The sequence below is a fragment of the Eschrichtius robustus genome, chromosome 13 (assembly GCF_028021215.1).
Source record: "Eschrichtius robustus isolate mEscRob2 chromosome 13, mEscRob2.pri, whole genome shotgun sequence".
Taxonomy (NCBI): Eukaryota; Metazoa; Chordata; class Mammalia; order Artiodactyla; family Eschrichtiidae; genus Eschrichtius; species Eschrichtius robustus.
The window spans coordinates 4801729-4820712 of NC_090836.1; the positions used below are offsets into that span (position 1 = coordinate 4801729).

Consider the following 18984-nt stretch of genomic DNA (forward strand, 5'->3'; position numbering starts at 1 on the left):
AAATGTCAAAAACTGGAATCTATGACAGGACTAAGAGTAATAATTTACCTTAAATAAAACAAATGGATAAATGACAGAAACAGGTATTTTGAACTGGGTCAATCGGGTCAACTTTTCCCCTTGTTTCTTTTCACTTATACTTCGACTGACTGCCAGATCAGGAGAGAAGAGTTTCAGAAGACCAGCTGAATCTAGAAGATGGATTTCATCTACCCCACGCCTCTGAAAACCTGAAACCACATTCTCATAACTGCTCTACATCTCTAGACCCCGGCACTGCTCTAGAAATTATAACCAGCCCATGTGACTTAAGCCTTGTTCCAAGTTCACATCAGGCTCGGGCTGAAGTTTTGCAGGAAGGAGCCAGGGCCAAATCACAGGGATCTGCTTGGCCCTACGTAACACCAGACATTTGGAAACCCCATGAACCAGATCTGCTCACTACATAATTTTCAGCATCAATTTAAAACCCAGCCTAGAAGGAGCCTTGTGAACAGGCAGAAGCTACCTACACGAGAAGCACCGAACACAGCTCTTATTTGACCTAACTCGCGCCATATTCCCTCAGGAGAGGTGCCCCTAAAAAGGGGGCTGTGACAGCCGAGAGGAACGGGCACTGAGTAAGGGCCTGTGGAGAAACTACTCCGCGTCCAGGCCCATCTGGACTTCTCTGTCTCCTCCATCACTATACTTTAAAAACAAACAAACAAACAAACAAACTCACAGAAAAAGAGATCAGATTTGCAGTTAACTGAGGCTGGGGATGGGGGAAGGGGAAATTGGCTGACTGCAGTCAAAAGACGCAAACTTCCAGTTATAATAAGTACTAGGCGGGCTTCCCTGGTGGCGCAGTGGTTGAGAGTCTGCCTGCCAATGCAGGGGACACGGGTTCGGGCCCTGGTCTGGGGGGATCCCGCATGCCGCGGAGCGACTGGGCCCGTGGGCCACAATTACTGAGCCTGCGCGCGTCTGGAGCCTGTGCTCCGCAACAAGAGAGGCCGCGATAGAGAGAGGCCCGCGCACCGCGATGAGGAGTGGCCCCCGCTCGCCACAACTGGAGAACGCCCTCGCGCAGAAACGAGGACCCAACGCAGCCAAAAATAAATAAATAAATAAAAATAAATGTACTAAAAAAAAAAAAAATGTTAGCTATTAAAAAAAAAAAAAAAAGAAAAAAATGAGTACTAGGCATGTAATGTACAATGTAATAAATATAATTAACACTGCCTTATGGTATATATGAAAGTTGTTGAGAGTAAATCCTAAGCGTTCTCAGCACAAGAAAAAGTATTTCATTTTCTATGTCTTTAATTTTGTATCTATATGAGAGGATGGACGTTCAATAAACTTGCTGTGATCATCACTTCGTGACGTGTGTAAATCAAAGCACTGTGCCGTATGCCTTAAGCTTACACGATGCCGCACGTCAACTACATCTCAATAAAGCTGTAAGGAAAGAAATCCTCATCAAAGTTCAGAATATCCTCAAAATTTTTTTTTTTTTTAAATTAATTAATTAATTTATTTATTTTTGGCTGTGTTGGGTCTTCGTTTCTGTGCGAAGGCTTTCTCTAGTTGTGGCGAGCGGGGGCCACTCTTCATCGCGGTGCGCGGGCCTCTCACTATCGCGGCCTCTCTTGTTGCGGAGCGCAGGCTCCAGACGCGCAGGCTCAGTAATTGTGGCTCACGGGCCCAGTTGCTCCGCGGCATGTGGGATCCTCCCAGACCAGGGCTCGAACCCGTGTTCCCTGCATTGGCAGGCGGATTCTCAAACACTGCGCCACCAGGGAAGCCCTATCCTCAAAATTTACAATGTGATCTATTTTTTTACCTCCGCATAAGCTCTGGCCCATGTACTTGCCAGCTGATGTAAATCTACTTCACCTGACTTCACAGCTTCCAGGGCTGCTTCAGCATCTCTGTCATAATCTTTGAGGGATTCTTCTTCGATAAACTGGCTCAGAGCTTCTTTTAAGTCTGTAACAGGGACAACAAATACCATTGTCAGTACACATAAATAGGGAACATTTTACCTGGCTAAGCATTCCAGTGTCAAACTTTATTTCATCAAGCTTAACAGAATGTCTAACTAAAATAGTGTCTTAACAGAATGAGACAATGAGAATACCCTTAACCCTTAACAGAATGTCTAACTAAAATAAAATCAGCTTAGGGGATCGTTTAACTAATCTCACAATTATTCTTCTTTACAATCGCAGGTTACCGAATGGTCAAAATTCTTAACTCTGACATACAACCCTCATACTAATTTAAAATGTTGGGACTTCCCTGGCCGTCCAGTGGTTAAGACTTCGCCTTCCAATGCAGGGGGTGTGGGTTCAATCCCTGGTCAGAGAGCTAAGATCCCACATGCCTCATGGCCAAAAAACCAAAACATAAAACAGAAGCAATATTGTAACAAATTCAATAAGACTTTAAAAATGGTCCACATCAAAAAAAAAATCTTAAAAAAAAATTAAAAATGTTAATTTCTTAAGCCTGATTCTTTATCTGAAACTGAGTAGGGAAAAGCACATAAAGACCTCCTACAGATTTAGAGCAGCTAAAGGTTTCTGTATTTAAATGAGTTTCCTATATAACTTTCAAGGGTATATATTGTTAACAGTCTTTGAATCTGAGAGAGAAATTGAGTGATTAGCATATTAAAACTGATTTATTTCAGATGATCTACAGTTCCAACTTTAGAGACACTATTCAGAGACTGCTTTGAGGATATAAGAAGACCATGGCTTCCATCTTGGGCACTTGCTCCCTCACTCTCTTAGGTTGCTGGCCCTGGTGGAGGCCAGCTGCAGGTCCTGAGGTGACCCCATAAAGAGGCCCACATGACAAGGCCTGACAACAACCTCACAAGGGATCTTGGAGACAATCCTCTGTCAGTAGAGCCTTCAGGTGAGACTGTAGCCCTGACTGATGGTTTGGCTGCAACCCCACGAGAAACCCTGAGTCAGAGGCACCCGGCTAGGTTGCACCTGCATCCCTGAACGACAGTAAAGGTAAGGACAAGATAATACATATTTGCTGCTTTAAAAAAAAAAAAAAGACTGATTGAAGAGCACTGGCATAGAAACCAGGATACCTGGGTTCTGGTCTTGGCTCTGTCATTATATAACTTTGGACCAGAGGTTCTCAGTCGTTAAGATGCATCAGAGTTCCCTGAAGAGCTTACTGGAATAGATTGCTGCATGCACTCCCAGAGTTCCTGATTCAAAGGGAATTGGGTGGACCCTGCCCAATAATCCACATTCCTAACAAGTTCCCAAGTGGTGCTGTAGCTGCTGATCAGGGAACAATTTTTGAGAATCATTGCGTTGGGCAAATAATTTAACCTTTCTAGGTACCAGTTTCCTTATTTGTACAATGAGATTGTGCTGGAAAGTTTCTACGTTCCCCTGTAACTTCGACCTTCTATGATCCAACATGTTCTCAATTAAAACATTTTCCCTCATCTGTAGACAGAACACAGACCTTTTAACATGGTTTAATACAGACTTTATTAATGACTTTATGGAATTAATTTAGGTGAGCAAAGATTATTGAAAGACAGGTACCCCTTCTCTCCCATGACATCTCAGGAATTGAGGACCGGATCATTAAAAGGGCAACACATTTAGCACGTAGCTAGTGATAGCTGACATGCCTTATGAATCCATCCAACTACATTAAGAGGTTAAGAGTTCTAATCCAGACTCTGTAATTTTTCATATTTAATTTTAATTTAATTTTTATACTAAAATGCCTAGTAAACAATTACAAGGGATAGAGAAAAAAACACTCCATAAAACAAAGGTCTGGGAAACCTTTTTATTCTTGAAAGCTTCACATTTTGTGGTTGTTTCCAATGCTTCTTAGGTTTATGTTTTCTAACATAAAACTTCTAATGACAGAGACTATAGGAAAATAACGAAGCGATATTTTAAAAGAAATCAACCCTCACCTTTTTCTATAAAGCATGGTAAATCGTGCAGCAGCAGCAGACGGCCATGTAAATGACTGGCATTCTCTTGAACAGGAAATCTGAGAGGCACCCTCAGTTCTAAGCACTGATTTCCCACTTTGAATTCATACACAAATTCCCTCTCTCTGTTGCAGAATCTTTCTCTGTTTTTCTTCATCTTCTTTGGCAGGATTTCTATAGAACTAACAATGACAAAAAAACTCAGCGGGTTATAAGTCCATTTAAAAAAACCATGATGTTTCATTATTACTGTTCCACTTCTAAGATGTTCCCCCACTCAGAGGTTTTATTTGTGTGACTCTGAGCTGATTATTTTATTTCCCTACGTTTATCCCTGCATTTTCATCTTCATGATGAAAACAAAGTGCTTCTTTTTTAAGGAAAAGGTTCTTCTAAACTTCATTTAAGAAAAAAATTATGCCCACAAAATACTTAGCATTCCTAGGCAGAGTTCTCAGGAATAGGTAAGGATCATGGAGAGAAGAACAGAGAGGATTCTTAGGAACAGATGCATGGTGGGTGGATACAGTTCATGAAACACTTGGTGAATACAAAGTCAAAGAAACAGATCCGGGACCAACAATTTATCTTGAAGAGCTTAGAGGTGGTGGGTATGAGATCTGACTGGGGGTGGAGAGAAGGGAGATGGTGCTGGAAAGATTTCCATGAAGGAAAAAGATACACAGAAAGTGGAAAGTACAGGACAGCCCACAAGGCGAAGTGGACACTATTCATAAAGAAGAAAATCTAGTCAAAAAGAATACATCAACTGAAGATTTACTTATTAGCCTCCTAACTGGACTCCTGTCCCCAGGCATTTCCCCGTCAAATCAGTTCTCACACTATTCTCTACAATGAAGTCACAGCAATCGTTTTAAAGTGCATATCTGACCATGTTGCTCATCTGCTTAAAATCCTTCTGACATTCCTTGTACGACTCAGGATACAATACAAACTCGTTAACGGAGTTTACCACGCCCCTGCTTATACCTCCAAACTCTTATTTCAGCACCTGCACCCCCTCCGCCCCAACACACAAATCCACAAACTTTATTTACCAGCCATACTAGACTTCTCTCAATACCAAACCTCTCTTTCCACTCCCAACCTTTCTGAATGTTTTTCCTTTGTCTAGAACACGCTTACTGCTCTTCTTTCCTTGGCCACATCTCAGCTGAGATAGGCCCCAGGAAACCTTTTAACTTGTAGGGCTGTCATTAGGCTTAATCAAATAATAAATACAGAGCATCCGACAAACATAAGATGACCAATAAATGGAAGCTGGTAAAAATGATAAACAATAACAGGAAGCTCTATAAGAACATATCAGTTAAAAAAAATCAAAGGCTGCTAAATGAGCACACATGATGCAGGCAAAGGCAGTAAAAAAAAAACATTTTGCAGGGAACTGAAAATTACGGAAACAGGGGCTCATGGTCTCATCTTGTTTCGAGTCATAATTTTCGGCAAACAAAAACCATTAGCTCTGGTTTCAATTGGTTCAACCTTTAGCCTTATTGTGTTTCAACAAACTGATACTTTAGCTCTCTCTCCCCGATCTGTTATTAACAGCAGGGCTGAAATCAAGCAAGGTTTCCGTACAATTATGGGATGAGAGGAGAGCTGAACCGAACTCACGCAGCCAGTCGAGTGGAGGTTCTGAGGCTTAAATGAGTCAGGCAAGGGAGGGCAGACAAAGGGCCGAGAAGCCACGGCCGAGTGAGGGGAACGGCCCCCGGTTAGAGGGTTTCGGTCTGAGGAGGCTTCCTCGCTCCGGTCGCGGGCTCACCTCCCCTCGTTCCGAGTCTCCTGCTGTCCGCACACCCGGCGCTGTCAACCAGCCGCGGTGCAGGGACCGTCAGCTGACTGCCGCCTTGTTTTTACAGCCGGAAGATCAGCTCCGGCAGATTCGTCCGCATCTTTTCCTCTTTCCCGGCACCCCGTGGAAAATTCCTCGGTCTAAGTGTCCCCTCGTTCCATAATACCTGAGTTTAATCATTTAAAAAGTGTAAGAAGGTGTATTTCTACTGTTATTGTCCATTTCAGAGACGGCGCAGTGGTCACTGTCGTGACGAAAGTGCAGCGGCGAAGCACCAGCTTGGCTCCGGCAGACCGGATGCGGAAGGGCGGTGCCTGGAGGGGGCGTGAACTTACGCGCGCTTCTCAGCGCGCATGCGCGCCCGCGGGGATGGCCGGCGAGGATTGGAGGACTGGCGGCGGGACGGAGAGCTTTGAGTCCGGTTTTGCGCGGGAATTGCAACGGCCGCCGCCGCTGCCGACAGGAGCCTGCGAGCTGCAGGTTTCCAGCCTTGGAGGGGACCATGGTGCGGCCTGCGAGGTGAGTAGTTCATGGCATCCGGTGCGGATGGGGAGGAAGGGCAGGAGGACGCTGTAGGCCGCGTCACCTGCATGGGATGGAGGGAAGGGCCCGAGGACCAGGGTAGCGATGGTGGGACCGACAGCTAAACGCTCTAGACTCCAGTGAGAGCTGCCGCTCCTCGGAAAGGTCCTAGCATCCAAGCTGTTTCCTTTTCTTGGCTCCTTTGACAGTTACTGCCGTTTCTTTTACCCACCCCGTTCAAATAAGGCCTGGTTACAGCGCTTTGCATTTCACCAAGCTACTGCTTACGTGTTATTTCATTTGTCCGTCCCTATACTTCTTTGAGATAGAAAGTTTGGGTCTCCGTGTTTTATCAGTTTGAACTTCTGGGCACGAAAGCCAGTTTACCTGAGTCACACAGCTAGTAAGTTACAGGATAACACGCAAACCTAAGCCAGCTGGCGCCAGATTCTCTGTGTTTTCCATTAAACGTACTGTTTGAAACTATTCCTCCAGTTAACCTCAGTCGAGCACCATGGAGGCCTAGGGTCAGCCGTTCATTTAGTAGAATTTTGAATATACTTTCTTTTGTGTTGTTGGTATATATTTACTAGATATATATATTTACTAGGTGCTGGAGGTTGCAGTCTAGTCAAGGGGTGAAGTTAGGAGACGGAAAATAAACATGGCAATGTGAGAGAGAGTGAGAAGGAGGAAAGCCCTACTTTAATTTTAATTTAAAAAAAAAATTCTATTGAAGTATAATTATTTATAATGTTGTGTTTCTGGTGTACAGCAAAGTGATTAAGTTTTATATATACATATGTATACTTTTTCATATTCTTTTCCATTCTGGTTTATTACAGGATGTTGAATATAGCTCCTTGTGCTATACAGTAGGTCCTTGTTGTTTATCTATTTTATTTATAGTAGTTTGTACCTGCTAATGCCAAACTCCTAATTTATCCCTCCCCATCCCCTTTCCCCTTTGGCAACCATGTTTGTTTTCTATGTCTCTGAGTCTGTTTCTGTTTTGTAAATAAGTTCATTTGTATCATATTTTAGATTCCACATGTAAGTGATATCATATGGTTTTTGTCTTTTTCTGACTTACTTCACTTAGTATCATAATCTCTAGGTCCAGCCATGTTGCTGCAAATGTCATTATTTCATTCTTGTTGATGGCTGAGTAATGTTCCATTGTATATGTATACCACACTTCTTCATACTTCATCTGTCAGTGGACATTTAGGTTGCTTCCATGTCTTGGCTATTGTAAATAGTGCTGCTATGAGCATTGGGGTGCATGTATCTTTTCGAATTAGAGTTTTCTCCAGATATATGCCCAGGAGTGGGATTGCTGGATCGTATGGCAACTCTATTTTTAACAAGAATATGCTTGGCTTTAATATCCTGTGTGAGGCGATGATGAGAAGAACGCATAAAGCACGCACGTCTATGATGGTTGTCTTAAGAAAAACAACTTGCGAGGTTGTTTGAGTTGTGACCCTCTTTTTCATAGAACACCATTTTCACTTGAAAGAACAACTGACTGACAAACTGGGTTATTCACACTTGGGTAGTTGGCAGAAAATAAAAATGAAAACTGGAGTTTCATTTAGTGCAGTGGAAGGAGGAAGGAAATTATTTTATTCACTTTGAATATCACTTTCTTCTGTTGCCCTCTAAAGTTGTGTAAAGATTCGTTTTCAGGTGTCAAGTACAAAGACACTCACCATGTTTTAAATGTCCATTGCATAATGAACATTATTTAATATTGTGGGAGATAAAAGAAAATGGCTTTCAGTGTCAAGAAGTTTATAATCTAATAGGGAAGACAGAATGCATGTATAAAACAAAAGAATACGTACAACAGGAACTTCTAAATGCCCAACAGCAATTAAACACTATAAACTTTGAGTGTTAATTATATTGATTATTCTTACTTTATGTGTTATCTAAATTAACTTTCTTCATTATCAGGTATATCCAGTATAGTTATACCTTTTTCAGCTAATGCTAAATCCATGTGGTAAAATGTGAATCATGTTTTTAATTTATATATATATATGTTTTTTTTTACTGCTCATTTCCCTACATCTTTTTTTTTTGAATTTTTGAATTTTACTTTATTTTTTTATACAGCAGATTCTTATTAGTCATGCATTTTATACACATCAGTGTATACATGTCAATCCCAATCTCCCAATTCATCCCACCCCCACCCCCAGCCCCCCGCCACTTTCCCCCCCTTGGTGTCCATACGTTTGTTCTCTATGTCTGTGTCTCAATTTCTGCCCTGCAAACCGGTTCATCTGTACCATTTTTCTAGGTTCCACATATATGCATAATATACGATATTTGTTTTTCTCTTTCTGACTTACTTCACTGTGTATGACAGTCTCTAGATCCATCCACGTCTCAACAAATGACCCAATTTCATTCCTTTTTATGGCTGAGTAATATTCCATTGTATATATGTACCACATCTTCTTTATCCATTCGTCTGTCGATGGGCATTTAGGTTGCTTCTGTGACCTGGCTATTGTAAATAGTGCTACAATGAACACTGGGGTGCATGTGTCTTTTTGAATTATGGTTTTCTCTGGGTATACGCCCAGTAGTGGAATTGCTGGATCATATGGTAATTCTATTTTTAGTTTTTTAAGCAACCTCCATACTGTTCTCCATAGTGGCTGTATCAATATACATTCCCACCAACAGTGCAAGAGGGTTCCCTTTCCTCCACACCCTCTCCAGCATTTGTTGTTTGTAGATTTTCTGATGATGCCCATTCTAACTGGTGTGAGGTGATACCTCATTGTACTTTTGATTTGCATTTCTCTAATAATTAGTGATGTTGATCAGCTTTTCATGTGCTTCGTGGCCATCTGTATGTCTTCTTTGGAGAAAAGTCTATATAGGTGAATCTGTAGATTGCTTTGGGTAGTATAGTCATTTTCACAATATTGATTCTTCCAATCCAAGAACATGGTATATCTCTCCATCTGTTGGTATCATCTTTAATTTCTTTCATCAGTGTCTTATAGTTTTCTGCATACAGGTCTTTTGTCTCCCTAGGTAGGTTTATTCCTAGGTATTTTATTCTTTTTGTTGCAGTGGTAAATGGGAGTGTTTCCTTAATTTCTCTTTCAGATTTTTCATCATTAGTGTAGAGGAATGCAAGAGATTTCTGTGCATTAATTTTGTATCCTGCAACTTTACCAAATTCATTGATTAGCTCTAGTAGTTTTCTGGTGACATCTTTAGGATTCTCTATGTATAATATCATGTCATCTGCAAACAGTGACGGTTTTACTTCTTTTCCAATATGTATAATATCATGTCATCTGCAAACAGTGACAGTTTTACTTCTTTTCCAATTTGTATTCCTTTTATTTCTTTTTCTTCTCTGATTGCCGTGGCTAGGACTTCCAAAACTATGTTGAATAATAGTGGTGAGAGTGGACATCCTTGTCTCGTTCCTGATCTTAGAGGAAATGCTTTCAGTTTTTCACCATTGAGAATGATGTTTGCTGTGGGTTTATCGTATATGGCCTTTATTATGTTCAGGTAGTTTCCCTCTATGCCCATTTTCTGGAGAGTTTTTATCATAAATGGGTATTGAATTTTGTCAAAAGCTTTTTCTGCATCTATTGCGATGATCATATGGTTTTTATTCTTCAATTTGTTAATATGGTGTATCACATTGATTGATTTGTGTATATTGAAGAATCCTTGCATCCCTGGGATAAAGCCCACTTGATCGTGGTGTATGATCCTTTTAACGTGTTGTTGGATTCTGTTTGCTAGTATTTTGTTGAGGATTTTTACATCTATATTCATCAGTGATATTGGTCTGTCATGTTCTTTTTTTGTAGTATCTTTGTCTGGTTTTGGTATCAGGGTGATGGTGGCCTCATAGAATGAGTTTGGGAGTGTTCCTTCCTCTGCAGTTTTTTGGAAGAGTTTGAGAAGGATGGGTGTTATCTCTTCCCCAAATGTTTGATAGAATTCACCTGTGAAGCCATCTGGTCCTGGACTTTTGTTTGTTGGAAGATTTTTAATTACAGTTTCAATCTCATTACTTGTGATTGGTCTCTTCATATTTTCTATTTCTTGCTGGTTCAGTCTTGGAAGGTTATACCTTTCTAAGAACTTGTCCATTTCTTCCAACTTGTCCATTTTATTGGCATAGAGTTGCTTGTAGTAGTCTGTTAGGATGCTTTGTATGTCTGCGGTGTCTGTTGTAACTTCTCCTTTTTCATTTCTAATTTTATTGATTTGAGTCCTCTCCCTCTTTTTCTTGATGAGTCTGGCTAATGGTTTATCAACTTTGTTTATCTTCTCAAAGAACCAGCTTTTAGTTTTATTGATCTTTGCTGTAGTTTTCTTTGTTTCTATTTCATTTATTTCTGCTCTGATCTTTATGATTTCTTTCCTTCTCCTAACTTTGGGCTTTGTTTGTTCTTCTTTCTCTAGTTCCTTTAGGTGTAAGGTTAGATGGTTCACCTGAGATTTTTCTTGTTTCTTGAGGTAGGCTTGTATAGCTATAAACTTCCCTCTTAGAACTGCTTTTGCTGCATCCCATAGGTTTTGGATCATCGTGTTTTCATTGTCATTTGTCTCTAGGTATTTTTTGATTTCCTCTTTGATTTCTTCAGTGATCGCTTGGTTATTTAGTAACGTATTGTTTAGCCTCCATGTGTTTTGTGTTTTTTACGTTTTTTTCCCTGTAATTCATTTCTAATCTCATAGCGTTGTGGTCAGATAAGATGCTTGATATGATTTCAATTTTCTTAAATTTACTAAGGCTTGATTTGTGACCCAAGATGTGATCTATCCTGGAGAATGTTCCATGCACACTTGAGAAGAACGTGTAATCTGCTGTTTTTGGATGGAATGTCCTATAAATATCAATTAAATCTGTCTGGTCTACTGTGTCATTTAAAGCTTCTGTTTCCTTATTTATTTTCATTTTGGATGATCTGTCCATTGGTGTAAGTGAGGTGTTAAAGTCCCCCACTATTATTGTGTTACTGTCGATTTCCTCTTTTATAGCTGTTAGCAGTTGCCTTATGTATTGAGGTGCTCCTATGTTGGGTGCATATATATTTATAATTGTTAAATCTTCTTGGATTGATCCCTTGATCATTATGTAGTGTCCTTCCTCGTCTCTTGTAACTTTCTTTATTTTGAAATCTATTTTATCTGATATGAGTATAGCTACTCCAGCTTTCTTTTGATTTCCATTTACATGGAATACCTTTTTCCATCCCCTTACTTCCAGTCTGTATGTGTCTCTAGGTCTGAAGTGGGTCTCTTGTAGACAGCATATAGATGGGTCTTGTTTTTGTATCCATTCAGCAAGCCTGTGTCTTTTGTTTGGAGCATTTAATCCATTCACGTTTAAGGTAATTATCAATATGTATGTTCCTATGACCATTTTCTTAATTGTTTTGGGTTTGTTTTTGTAGGTTCTTTTCTCCTCTTGTGTTTCCCACTTAGAGAATTTCCTTCAGCATTTGTTGTAGAGCTGGTTTGGTGGTGCTGAATTCTCTTAGCTTTTGCTTGTCTGTAAAGCTTTTGATTTCTCCATCGAATCTGAATGAGATCCTTGCCAGGTAGAGTAATCTTGGTTGTAGGTTCTTCCCTTTCATCACTTTAAGTATATCATGCCACTCCCTTCTGGCTAGTAGAGTTTCTGCTGAGAAATCAACTGTTAACCTTATGGGAGTTCCCTTGTATGTTATTTGTCGTTTTTCCCTTGCTGCTTTCAATGAGTTTTCTTTGTCTTTAATTTTTGCCAATTTGATTACTATGTGTCTCGGCATGTTTCTCCTTGGGTTTTTCCTGTATGGGACTCTCTGCGCTTCCTGGACTTGGGTGGCTATTTCCTTTCCCATGTTAGGGAAGTTTTCGACTATAGTCTCTTCAAATATTTTCTCAGGTCCTTTCTCTCTCTCTCCTCCTTCTGGGACCCCTATAATACGAATGTTGTTGCGTTTAATGTTGTCCCCGAGGTCTCTTAGGCTGTCTTCATTTGTTTTCATTCTTTTTTCTTTATTCTTTTCTGCAGCAGTGAATTCCACCATTCTGTCTTCCAGGTCACTTATCCGTTCTTCTGCCTCAGTTATTCTGCTATTGATTCCTTCTAGTGTAGTTTTCATTTCAGTTGTTGTATTGTTCATCTCTGTTTGTTTGTTCTTTAATTCTTCTAGGTCTTTGTTAAACGTTTCTTGCGTCTTCTCGATCTTTGCCTCCATTGTTTTTCCGAGGTCCTGGATCATCTTCACTATCATTATTCTGAATTCTTTTTCTGGAAGGTTGCCTATCTCCACTTCATTGAGTTGTTTTTCTGGGGTTTTATCTTGTTCCTTCATCTGGTACATAGCCCTCTGCCTTTTCATCTTGTCTATCTTTCTGTGAATGTGGTTTTTGTTCCACAGGCTGCAGGATTGTAGTTATTCTTGCTTCTGCTGTTTGCCCTCTGGTGGATGAGGCTATCTAAGAAGTTTGTGCAAGTTTCCTGATGGGAGGGACTGGTAGTGGGTAGAGCTGGCTGTTGCTCTGGTGGGCAGAGCTCATTAAAGCTTTAATCCACTTGTCTGCTGATGGTTGGGGCTGGGTTCCCTCCCTGTTGGTTGTTTGGCCTGAGGCAACCCAACACTGGAGCCTACCCGGGCTCTTTGTTGGGGCTAATGGTGGACTCTGGGAGGGCTCACGCCAAGGAGTACTCCCCAGAACTTCTGCTGCCAGTGTCCTTGTCCTCACAGTTAGACACAGCCACCCCCTGCCTGTGCAGGAGACCCTCCAACACTAGCAGGTAGGTCTGGTTCAGTCTCTCCTGGGGTCACTGCTCCTTCCCCTGGGTCCCGATGTGCACACTACTTTGTGTGTGCCCTCCAAGAGTGGAGTCTCTGTTTCCCCCAGTCCTGTCAGAGTCCTGCATTCAAATCCCGCTAACCTTCAAAGTCTGATTCTCTAGGAATTCCTCCTCCCATTGCTGGACCCCCAGGTTGGGAAGCCTGACGTGGGGCTCAGAACCTTCACTCCAGTGGGTGGGCTTCTGTGGTATAAGTGTTCTCCAGTTTGTGAGTCACCCACCCAGCAGTTATGGGATTTGATTTTATTGTGATTGCGCCCCTCCTGCCGTCTCATTGTGGCTTCTCCTTTGTCTTTGGATGTGGGGTATCGTTTTTGGTGAGTTCCAGTGTCTTCCTGTCAATGATTGTTCAGCAGTTAGTTGTGATTCCGGTGTTCTCGCAAGAGGGAGTGAGAGCACCTCCTTCTACTCCGCCATCTTGGTTCAGGGCCTTAATTTATATATTCTTAAGGGAATGCAAACATATTTTTATTTACTCAAGACTATTAATGGCCTTAAAGAATGGAGGTGGGAAATTGACATTTGTGTAAATGAAAATTTCTCTCTTGGTTACAGGCACAAGAAGCCAGTCAACTACTCCCAGTTTGAGGACTCTGATAGTGATGGTAAGTAGAGCTTCTTATGTCTTCTTTAAAGATTTGGAAATTTACTTCCTCACAATTTATAGGGTGTGTGTGTGTGTGTGTGTGTGTGTGTGTGTGTGTATGGCTAAAATATGGTTAGTACCAATTGCATATGAGGTAGGCCTGGAAAAATAATATTCTAAGCACTTAGGATACTTATGTTGATAATTACCCTGACAAGAATTATTGGCATAAATCATAACCAAATAGGGCCAGGTAAAATGGCTTTTTAGATCTAAACTCTGTGAGGTCCATGTTTCTCACTGTGGGATTTGTGCCCTTTTATCCCTTCCCCTAAGAAGAACACACTGTCTTTCTGAGACACGAATGTGTTACAGAATATAATGTGAAATCCCCATTAATTGTACAATAAAACAAGACCTTGAAGGAAGCTCAGGCATAAGCTTTACCCTATTGTGTTATATATATATATATATATGTATTTGCTTATCTCTGCTATTAAGAGAACTTTGGTCAAAAAGTTTGAGAAACATTGTTAGATTACATTATACTTAAAAGTAAGTTTTGTGTTTCTTTCTTAGACCCCTGGAGTTTTCTGCAGGTCAGATATTTAGTACTTCCTCAGTTTGAAGGAATCTGTTTTTCACCTTGAGTCCAGTCTTACGTGTGTCTAAGACTTGGGAGAAAAGAGCATAGGGTATAACTTCTAGCTTTTTATTATTGTCATCAATCTGTCACTAAATCGTTATAAATTGCTGGTTGTATTCTGGAGACTGTGGCATGGAGGGGGGCGAGTCACAAATTATTATATTCCTACCTGGGGAAGCATAAAAGAGACAATGTATTAATAAATGAGAAAGTGTGTGATTCAGACTACACGCTCATGAAGGTATGCATACATGTGTCATGTATGAGTTAGAATGCTAGAGCAGCAGTCTTAGCTTGAGTGTCAACAGAAGAACTACCTCACTTCTGAGGATTGGTAGGACAGAAAACTCTGGGAGAACAGAATGAGCTGGCAAAGAGCATCCCTTTGCCAAAAATCATCTTCTTCCACTTGTCAATATGATAAAATTATGAAGGGAATTTTAATAATCTTTCTAATGGTTTTACAGATTTTTAATTAATTGTTCTTTTCTTTGCCACTTACATATACTAGCTTAGTTGCCTTTGCAGCTTTTTGGGGGATTAGTTTTTGATAGATTGATATTTTAAAAAATAAAGGCCACTAAAACGAAGTTGAAAAGCTTGAGTGAGAATAAAGACGAACAGTATACCAACAGTATTTTTTAAACTGTGGAAAAAAAACAATTTGCTTGTCTTTGCTTTTTTTTTTTTTTTAAATTTATTTATTTTTGGCTGCGCTGGGTCTTTGTTGCTGCGCACAGGCTTTCTCTAGTTGCAGCGAGCTAGGGCTATTCTTCGTTGCCGTGCGCAGGCTTCTCATTGCGGTGGCTTCTCTTGTTGCAGAGCATGGGCTCTAGGCGTGCGGGCTTCAGTAGTTGTGGCTCATGGGCTCTAGAGCGCAGGCTCAGTAGTCATGGTGCCAGGCTTAGTTGCTCCGCGGCATGTGGGATCTTCCTGGACCAGGGCTCGAACCCGAGTCCCCTGCATTGACAGGTGGATTCTCAACCACTGTGCCACCAGGGAAGCCCCAATTTGCTTATCTTTAAAACTTGAACACACATGGTAATGAATCTCAGCTACCAAGAAAGTAATTTTATTTATTTCTTCCTAAGGAAAAGCAATTTCATGTGTTCTTTTATTTTTAATTCACACATGAATAGATGATTTTGTTCCTGCAACCGCACCGTTAAATAAAAAATCCAGAACTACACAAAAGGAGTTAAAACTAGAAAAACCAGAACCTAAACTGAAGAATCTCCAGGAAAAAGACATCCCACTACAAGAGAAAACCCCTAAAAAAAGGTGAGAGGTAAGACATACAGTAAATATGACATTAGATGTGTTAATTTAAAAGAGAGATAAATTCAAATTCTTGGTCTAAATTAGAATTTGAGCAGCATCATGGGTCTTATTTTATTTAGTGCATGTAGGAGAACAGGGATGTACCATTAATCCCCTTCTGACTTTCTGAACTTCTTTAAGTTCACAAATGTATGAGGAAATATCCATTTAAGTATTAAGACAATCATAATTACCAAGTTTAGAAGGTATAACTTGCATTTACAAGACCTAGTTCCTGTCTCTGAAGTCCTCAGGTCTTACAAGACTACTTTGTTAAAAATCACATTTGTAAGGGCAGTTATAAAATTTAAAACCACGTATCTGTAATATATGAGATGACGGATGTTCCCTAAACTTCTGTGGTCATCATTTCATGATGCGTGTAAGTCACATCACTGTGACCCACTGTATTGTACACCTTAAACTTATACAGTGCTGGCTGTCGATTATATCTCAGTAAAACTGGAAGAAACAAATTAAACCATGTATTTTTCTACAGATAAAAAGTATTTTCTCTTTATCTTACTGAGTTTTGTCCAGCAGTGAGCAGGACCTATGGTTTCTGGACTAACCCTGGAGTTCCGTTAGTTAGTACCAAGAGAGAGGGTAAAATGAGGGAAGAAAGCCCCAAGAGGCCCCACACTTGCACTGCGGGGAGGAGGTGGGCAGAGGAGGGATACTGACAAATGGAACGTGGGACGTATGATGCCTTACTGCTACAATAAATGTGAGGAAAGTTAATTAACATAGAGAGACTTAGCCCATGTCCTTCTCTTTACTTTTTTCTTTTTTGTTTTTGAGCTTCTTGTACTACCTTTAAAATATAGTTAAAACAACCAATGGATGGGAGAAAATATTTGCAAATCATAGAACCCGTTAGGGACTTGTATCCGGAATATATAGGGAACTCTTGCAGTCCAACAATAAAAAGAATAATGACCCAAGTTAGAAATGGGCAAAGGACTTGAATAGACATTTCTTTAAAGAATATATACAAATGGCCGATAGCACACGAAAAGATGCTCAACGTGCTTAGCCATCAGGGAAATACAAATCAAAACCACAATAAGATAACATGTCACGCACAGAGGGATGGCTGTAAGCAGAAGGACAGACAGTAGCAGGTGTTGAGGAGGATGTGGAGAAGTGGAAACCCTCACACATTGCTGCTGCGAGTACAAAACGGTGCAGCCACGTTGGACAACAGAGTAGCAGTTCCTCGAAATAAACAGTTATTATATGACCCAGCCTAGGTATATACCCAAGAGAAATAAAAATCTATGCCCACACAAAAACCTGTACATGAATATTTATAGGAGCATTGTTCATAATAGCCAAAAAATGGAAGTAATCCAAATGTTTATCAACTAATGACCGGATAAGTGAAATGTGATATATCCATACAGTGGAATATTATTCAGCAATAAACAGAAATGAAGTACGGGGAGGGGGAAGGGTGAGCTGGGACAAAGTGAGAGAGTGGCATGGACATATATACACTATCAAATGTAAAATAGATAGCTACTGGGAAGCAGCTGCATAGCACAGGGAGATCAGCTCGGTGCTTTGTGACCACCTAGAGGGGTGGGATAGGGAGGGTGGGAGGGAGACGCAAGAGGGAGGAGATATGGGGACATACGTATATGTATAACTGATTCACTTTGTTACCAAGCAGAAACTAACACACCATTGTAAAGCAATTATACTCCAATAAAGATGTTAAAAAAAAAAAAAAGAAGAAGTACTGATATATGCTACAACATGGATGAACCTTGAAAACATTGTAGGGAGCCAAAGAAGCCTGGTACAAAAGGCCACATATTATATGGTTCCAGTAATACGAAATGTCCGGAATAGACAAGTCCATAGAAACAGAAAGTAGGTTAGTGGTTGCCAGATGCTGGGGAGGGGGACACGGGGACTGACTGCTAGTGGGTATGAGGTTTCTTTTTGGGTTGATGAAAGTGTTCTGAAATTACATAGTGGTGATGGTTTCACAGCTCTCTGAATATACTAAAAACTGCTGAATTGTATGCTTCAAAAGGGTGGATTTTATACTGTGCGATTTATATCTCAATAAAATTGTTATTTTAAAAAATAAATCCTTCAAGGTGCATCTCAGTATTACCTCCTTTACGTAGCCTTTTCTTACCTTCAAACCTTTTCAAACCTTTCTTTGCTTCTCTTCCTCTTAAACGCTATAGCACTCTTGACCACCTTGAACAGGAGACGTGATAATCTGTTTATATAGGGTAATTATTATGGGACTTGTTTTCCTACCTCCTCATTAACTACAGACTTTTTGAGGGCACTTTTAATATCCTGTCTAGTGCAATGCCTCACAGAGTAAGTTACTTGCTGAAATATTTGTCAAAGTCCAGATTGGGCGGAACAGATGTAAAAAAAAAAAAAAAGTAATTTCAATTTAATAAAAGAGCTATAACAGCTGTCTAAAGAGGTGTGGGTGAGGTCAAGGAAGATTTCTAAGTGGAAGTGATGTTTGAGCCACGTCCATTCTCAGTTGGGCAGGTGCTTCCCACTTGGACGGAGCTGGTGGTGAGGAAGAGACATCACAATGAAATGGACATTGTCACGTGATGCTCTTATTTCAAATCTGTTCTGCTGGGTCCAACGTGACACTTAACATTTCAGGAGGCTTAACGTTAAGGAGCAATTATGATCATGATTATTGTTGAAGAACATCTTTCTGAGGTTGGAAAGAGACTCTTAGTCACTGAGGAAAATCTCAGATTTTTGTTGAGATTGATAGTTTACAAACTCATTATTATTTGTGTGTCTATTTTAGAATGCCTTTAGATGATAAGCTCTACCAGAGAGACCTAGAAGTCGCACTGGCTTTATCAGTGAAGGAACTTCCAACCATCACCATTGATGTGGAGGAGTCTCAAGATAAAAGTAACTTTATTTTCGATAATTATCTTTAAAACCTTCTTATTGCTTTTGTAATCATTTCTTTGGATGAGCCTTAGAAGAGGGAAGAATGTAGTTCTAAAACTTTGGACTAAAAAAGGAGCAATTTGCAGAGAGTGCCGTTGGATTCAGCTGTTTATTCAGTTGTATAAATCTCATCCACACATAAATACCTCTCTGCCTAACACTCAGGTTCAACTGGAGGACGTGGCCTATGACCCTGCATGTCCAAAGTTCATCTTTATATGCAGTGAAAATTTAATTTCGTGATCAAATACATTGACCTGTACATCCGAACAATCCACCTTCTTTCTCT

General features: G+C 40.4%; 2 protein-coding genes across 7 annotated transcripts in view; one reads left to right on the forward strand and one right to left on the reverse strand.

Annotated features, from left to right (window-relative positions):
- Nucleotides 1-5849, reverse strand: part of FERRY3 (FERRY endosomal RAB5 effector complex subunit 3) — a 49537-nt gene extending 43688 nt beyond the window's left edge. For 2 of the 4 annotated variants that reach the window (XM_068561633.1, XM_068561629.1), the window contains exons 1-3: nt 5769-5849; nt 3959-4161; nt 1832-1977 (exon numbers count right to left, since the gene is read on the reverse strand). In XM_068561633.1, the coding sequence (XP_068417734.1) occupies nt 1832-1977; nt 3959-4136 (324 nt within the window). In that variant the 5' untranslated portion in view covers nt 4137-4161; nt 5769-5849. Of the gene's footprint in view, nt 1-1831; nt 1978-3958; nt 4162-5581 lie in introns of all 4 variants that reach the window. The other 2 variants (XM_068561631.1, XM_068561630.1) reach the window with 2 other exon arrangements.
- Nucleotides 5850-6150: 301 nt separating this feature from the next.
- Nucleotides 6151-18984, forward strand: part of RAD51AP1 (RAD51 associated protein 1) — an 85029-nt gene continuing 72195 nt past the window's right edge. For 2 of the 3 annotated variants that reach the window (XM_068560913.1, XM_068560914.1), the window contains exons 1-4: nt 6151-6317; nt 13741-13790; nt 15557-15698; nt 18544-18653. In XM_068560913.1, the coding sequence (XP_068417014.1) occupies nt 6301-6317; nt 13741-13790; nt 15557-15698; nt 18544-18653 (319 nt within the window). In that variant the 5' untranslated portion in view covers nt 6151-6300. The remainder of the gene's footprint in view (nt 6318-13740; nt 13791-15556; nt 15699-18543; nt 18654-18984) is intronic. The other variant, XM_068560911.1, reaches the window with a different exon arrangement.